Source organism: Bacillus rossius, chromosome 7 (genome assembly GCF_032445375.1).
Source record: "Bacillus rossius redtenbacheri isolate Brsri chromosome 7, Brsri_v3, whole genome shotgun sequence".
Classification (NCBI taxonomy): domain Eukaryota; kingdom Metazoa; phylum Arthropoda; class Insecta; order Phasmatodea; family Bacillidae; genus Bacillus; species Bacillus rossius.
The window spans coordinates 29,597,846-29,604,435 of record NC_086335.1 but is presented as its reverse complement, the minus strand read 5'-3'; the positions used below and the strand labels follow the sequence as shown (position 1 = coordinate 29,604,435).

At 38.2% G+C, this 6,590-nt stretch overlaps 1 protein-coding gene across 1 annotated transcript in view; it reads right to left on the bottom strand.

The window, feature by feature from the left end:
- LOC134534519 (tachykinin-like peptides receptor 86C) overlaps positions 1-6,590 on the bottom strand; it is a 292,275-nt gene continuing 285,685 nt past the window's right edge. Inside the window, exons 8-9 of the mRNA XM_063372998.1 lie at positions 5,229-5,365; positions 1-2,009 (exon numbers count right to left, since the gene is read on the bottom strand). Coding sequence (XP_063229068.1) covers positions 1,915-2,009; positions 5,229-5,365 — 232 coding nt within the window. The 3' untranslated portion in view covers positions 1-1,914. The remainder of the gene's footprint in view (positions 2,010-5,228; positions 5,366-6,590) is intronic.

Genomic DNA, 6,590 nt, shown 5'->3' with positions numbered 1-6,590 from the left:
TTTGTAAGTACAACTTTATTTTGTAATTAAGTGTAGTAAATGCACATCAGAAATCACAATATTGAGAGTCAATATGCAACGGGCAATACAGTTTTTAGTAACTGGAAACAATGCTCCACTTATATGTAAATGTGTGTTTACTGTCATAACCCTTTTCGGTATACCGTGGGATTACCACAGTGAAATGAGGCCATTTTGTTAGGTTTTAATTGTTAATGGGTCTATACTATTAACATATTAAGTATAATCAATCTCATAGTAAAAATGTAAAGTAATGATTATGAATCTTAAAATACTAACACTCACCAATCGACCATAACGAACCATTAAGAATCTTTTTCCAATAAATATTCAAAATAAAATTATGATTTTACTTTTCAAAACAGAGGAGCAGCTATTACAGCAATGCCTAAAATGGCTATTTGATATCACATCACCGAAGTGCTTGCAATTATATTTCATCATGTTTTATAGCATAATGTGCACATACATGAATTGAAAATATAGACCTGTTGGATACATTGTAAACTGTCATACAAATGCATAAGTTTTTAAACACTTCAAAATTTTTTTATAAATGTTGCTGCACTTTTTTATTTATAATTGTTACGAATCTGAACAGACTGCATTAAATAAAAATATCAGGAAGGGGGAGGAAATTTATTGAAATGCAAGTATTATGTGTAATTATAAAATATAACAGTAAATGGTTTTGATTTCACTTCCTTACTTTTACAAATGAATATAGAACTGTTCCCAGTTAAAATTGCTGTTAGCACCCAATAAAATTACGTAACAATATTTAACATGAATTATGACTTTGTACAACAGTACAGTGAATCTCAACCAAACATTTCAAGTTTTGATAAGTAGATAATGAGATTTAGATGGATTCTGTTCTCATATTCATCACATGTTTGCCATGTGCTCTGCAGTTTTACAAGCCAATGCCAAGAACAAACAGTGCTTGTAAAATATGGGACATAGTCAATTATCAAATAGTATACATTAAATATAACAATATATGTAGGCGTATTGCAGTGGTCCAATAATATAGATGCATAGCTGCAGTAATTGAGGCGTCCACCTATTTGAAGTTGTTCTGCATTTTTTAGGCGCACAAGCCAAAAAGTCCTGAGTGTTACAACTAGAATCAGTTTTATGTCGTTGGCATTATGGGATGCTTACTGTGTGAGAGAAGATACCACTCTTGTCCACAACGAAAAATTCCTGTGCTGTGTTAAACTTAAATTAAACATAATTTTACTAATCATGGGATCAGGGAAGAGCTGTATTGTTTTGAGGAATACCTACTATCTTGGTTTGAAACATTTTCCTGAGAACTGCCTCTAGCGAAAAGCATTGCATGCATCAAAGATGAACCCCGTTCACTTTTTGGTTCAAGGCACTGAACTGACGTGCAGGTTGCAGTCCTGCAGCTAGCAAAATAATGAAAACTTGTTTTATGACCTAGATTTGTTACAGTGGAAATGTAATATAATTAATTCATATTATATGTACCTTCATTATTCAGAAATGCTTCTAAATAAACCAAAAAAAAATGTAATCTCAATGGAAATAATAAAATTTTGTGAACAGAATAATAATTTTTAGAAATGTTAATTTTTATTTATACCATAACAAATTATATTTTATGACTGCAGATTTTTAAAGTTCTACATTCCGTTATACAGCAGGTAGATTGGCGCCTCAGGGAGAAGCTGTTAAAACTGTGTATTGTCTCGTGGGAAATGTTATTGTCTTGCAGAAATGTTGCGTTGAGTGGAGAGTTGTCAGAAGAGGTGCCACTGCTCGGTCTCGTGGGGCCCGCTGACGTCGCAGGGGCCGGCGCCTCGCGCGCGGGGCGGGCTACGTGGCGGCGACGAGGACCGCCCCCCGGCCGTCCGGGGGCAGTCAAGAGGGCCCCGCCCAGTCGGCCGTGTGCCTCACCGCGTCGGGCCCCACCTGCCTCACCAGCACCTCCTGGGCGCGCCGCGACTTCTGCGAACCTGCGCAGTGTCGTCAACACAACATTTATCCAATCAGAAACTTCGCAAACCATTCATAACACCATTGGTTCCTTTTAAACACAAGAACTGAACCCCCCACCTTCCCGTAGAAGTTTTTTGCCTCAATATGACCGTTATTGACCACTACTAAGATGATAAAATTGACCACTAGCTTCTTGTTGAGCACACGCAAAGTCCAAGTATGGGAGATTACTACCAAGCTAGAGACAAGGCAGGGACCACTGTGGTTGACTGTACAAGTCACTTGCCTTTAAAAACACGTGATTATGCAATGGGTTTGATTTTGAGCCGTGGTCAGCCTCACCTTCTTTTACTAATGCCTCAACATTAGTATATTGTATTTTGTCATTAATTTTTCTTTGCTACTAATGTAAACCATTTTGTTTATTATTATTTTTACTTTTTGAAACCATAAAATTATATGCTGGTTTTGATTGACGTATCTGCATTGAAACTAAGCCGCACTTGCAAGTGTGTGTGAGGGAGCCTTTTTTGAATACCTAAGTGTCTGTAGACTGTAATTATATGGCTCTAGATATACTGTCAACTTGAGTGGACACTGGAGGTGCCGCAGGATCTTGGGCGAACAGTGGCTTACCACTGCAAGTGCAAGTGTGTGTTTTGGGACTTGTGTGTTGCCCGCGACGAGTGTCGCTGTGGAGTCTGAAGATGTATTTGTCTGCAACTTTGCCACCCGAATTTCAGCGATTCGCTGCGTGTGACTTTCAAGCTTCTCTTTTCCTAGCTGGGTGTCAATGTGGCAGCTTAAAAGCATGCTTGGCATCGTTGGTTTCGATAGCAACTACAGACAATGTATGTATAAAATTTCTTAATAATTTCAGTTAACACTTGCCAGTTCGCAAGTTTGCAAAATGTTGATGTTACATATAACTTTGTCTTTTCTGCATTTTGACTTTAAAGTTGGCTTTTTCTGAGAGGCTTGCATTCTTTAGGTTGAGCTCTCGGTTAATTGGTTGCAGGCTAATGACGAGACTGTGAGGCATCTGCCTGCCTTTAAGGTTTTGGAGGATTTTAGCAAGTGTTGGGAATTTTCAAACTGAACATGAACATTCCTTGGCTGTGAAAATGGTTCAGTTTTGTAACGGCCCTGCTCAGTAGAGTTCATGCAAGTCTTTTGTGCGCTACATGCTTGTGAGTGACATAGTGCCCCTTTCAGTGTTTCTGATTAGCAAGTCTATTGGTATTTAGTTAGGAATTTACAGTTTACGATGGAACTTTAGAAATAGTGAATATTTTTTATTATGGATAAAGGCTCTTTCACTGGCCTCTTAAGCTATTATTACTAATTACATACTTCAATTTCGAGGTTTTACTAACAAATATTTTGTGAGCCTCATCAAGCATTGGAAGTTTTTGGCATAATTGGCAGACACAAGTTATGGGAGCTTTTGAAGAATTTGAATCTCTGCGTGAGTTCAGACTTTGTTCCTTTTTGTGTGCCCGAGTGCCGTAGCTGGTTTTACGATGCTCGTGGAAGTGCGCATTCCCCTGTTGTTTTGGAGTACCCATAATTTTTGTCATGTTCGCCTGAAAATTTTCTAGGAGATACAGAGAAATTGTTTCTTCTGTTTTATTTACACTGAAAATAAATAAAATCTTTTTCAAATTCTTAAAATTCCACCTGCGTATGCGCTGGAGTATGTCGCATACTTCCGACCAGCACAATCATTACATAAACTAAAATATTTTCAATGAAAATACTTAAACAATATTAATGATTGTATGAATCATTTTACACATAAAATATATTTCAGATTAGTTTCAGTATCAATAAGTTTCATTTGGCACACCAATACATTTGGTATATCCCGTAATGTTTACGAAAGTGACTACATGCTGGTTTTATGTTGCTACACCTGTGTTCGCCATCTTTGTGGCATATTTCTGTCGTTCAATTTTCACAAAATTACTCTTACCACATGCCGTATACCGAGAGTATAGATGATTACACTTTTTTTGTTGAGATTTCATACATAGTTACGATTAGAGGGTATTTGCAATGTGGCTAATCTAATGTTATGATCATCAAGACGGGCAAATTCCTACCATCCCCCCTTCCACCCAAAATTAATGGATTTTGGCGAGAAATTTATTTATGTAACAGAATTAACCTAACCTACTTTTTACTTTTACGATAACATTGTATATTTATTTACAAATTGAGTCCAGCCAACAGCCTGTCAATAACAACAATGATAATAATAATCCTAATATTCACAAAAAAAAATATTTCCCCAACCTAACTATAAACAAGGTAGGTAAATTTGATTGGGACGGGTCTGAGCTAAGGAATACTCTGGCATCATGTGGTTTCAGCCATTGCACCAACTGATGCCAGAACTAACTCCCCTATCTTATCTCTAAACTATAACTATTTAAGTGGGGCCCAGGTGAAACCCGCGTAGACACACGAAATATCCTGGGCTCATTCATGTGGCCAGGGCCGTAGCCAAGATTTTGTGAAGGAGGGGGTCCAGTATAATCATTATATAATTTGTTACAAGTAAGTTTATTTAAAATGGAATTTTTGGATTTTTCAAATCATTTGTCACTCTAAATTCTCAGGGAATAGTATAATTTGAGTAGGCTACTCCAACGTTTACACACAGAATTTTTAATAATGTAATGATTTTGCTTGAGAATAGAAAACTGGACATTTTATAATCAGTTATTTTTATTTTATTGTTTTAATATTTTGTTCTTAGGTGAAAAGTGTTTGATCTCGTTTAGACAAGTCATAGATACATACATATTAATTTTAAATACATCGAACACACATGTCAAGTTTGCATCAAAGGACATACTTACACAAGTGTAAACTGGCATGGCATATAAACTGTACTTGGAAAAACAATTCCTGCTGTTTCTGTGTACCCTATGAGGGCTGTAATATGGTGGAAATACACTGATGTTGCCCACTAAAGATTACAATAATATTTCCAACCTTATGTAGCCAAATTGCAGTTATTTTTTAGTTCTGTTTTCACGTGTTTTTTTCCTTCCTTCTTTTTAATACAAGGGGAGGGGGGGGGGATAGTCTGGACCCCAGGACCTACCCCCTGGCCACGTCCCTGATGTGGGTTAAATTACTGCAAGCAAGATCCAGGCAGGATCAGGACTGGACAGAGAAGGATGGCCCGGAAGAAGAGGTTGTCGCATGCGGCGAAGTGCTCGCACCTGCCCGGCAGCTGGCAGACCGCACTCGGGCCAGCTCGGACTGGCTGTGCTTGGTGGTCGGCAGCTCGAACGAGTCGGGCTTGTCCTTGCCCAGCCAGCAGCACAGGCAGATGACCCGCTTGAAGTACAGCCGGAACCTGCGACATCCGGGGTGCGGGAGGGGAACAGAACAGTCATAACTTACAAACTTCGAAAAAAATCCCATGTAACTTGGAACTGTCATAAGTTAGAACGATCATAACTTATAAACATGTAACTTAGAAACCCGCAACGCAGAACCACATAACTTATAAATGTCGTAACGTAGAAAGTCACAATTTAGAACTATCACAACTTAGAACGTCATAACTTAGAAACATGCAACGCCGAACCACATAACTTAGAAACACACAACTTATAACAGGTATAACTTAGAAGATTCTGCCGTGTGTGTTTCTAAGTTGTGACTGACAGCACCCAGTGCGGGAGACTACGTGGCGCCAGATACAAGGGTGAGCCTTGAGGCTTGTTTTAGATTGATTACTTGAGGATTATTATTCGGAACTAATCCTGAGCCTTGTTCATCACTTACCAACAAGACATTACACTCGTATCCACAGTCATATTTTAAGGATAGGATTAATTATTAATGTTAATCCACGAATACTCAAATGCTCTGAAAATATTTTCTCCAACCCCCGCTTACATCAGACAATAATATGTGTAAGGAAATAAAAAAAAAAAAAAAAAAAAAAAAAAAAACTTGCATACTTTCTGAACATGACCCTCCCTTCCAAACACATGCATTTCGGAATTCACTTCTGGTTTGAGGGTGAGAGCTGAGGTTACTCTGATGTAGTAGGCCTATATTATAGTTTAGCCATGGAGCATATACGTTACAGAAATATATCATGTAGGTAATGTTCTTGCAACATCATAGAAATGTTCTTGAAACTTAAGTGCAGTGAAAAAAGTTTTCAATCTTTACAAGTACCTACTCCAAGGCACAACAGTTCCAGCACCCATGTGCGAGATAAATGTTGTTGACACATAAAAAAAAAAATGTAGCTTCATTTGAAATAGCAAACCCAAATGAAGAACAGCCAGTTGATGTCAAAGTTGGCCAGACAACGTGCACAAAGTCTGACAGGAAATCGCGGTGGATGTTTGATGCTCTCCCACTTTGCATTGTAGATCCTCTACAGTCAGATCATATCTGTGGTCTTGCAGAGAAACTTCTGGATCTCTAGGACGGAACTGACACAAGACAGCCAAGTATTAACAGCAACAATGAGCTTCATTCTGGATGAGATGTCGCTGGTTCTCGATCAGCCCAGCCGGAAGAGATTCATTACACTAAAATAAGTTATGACAGATTGCGTT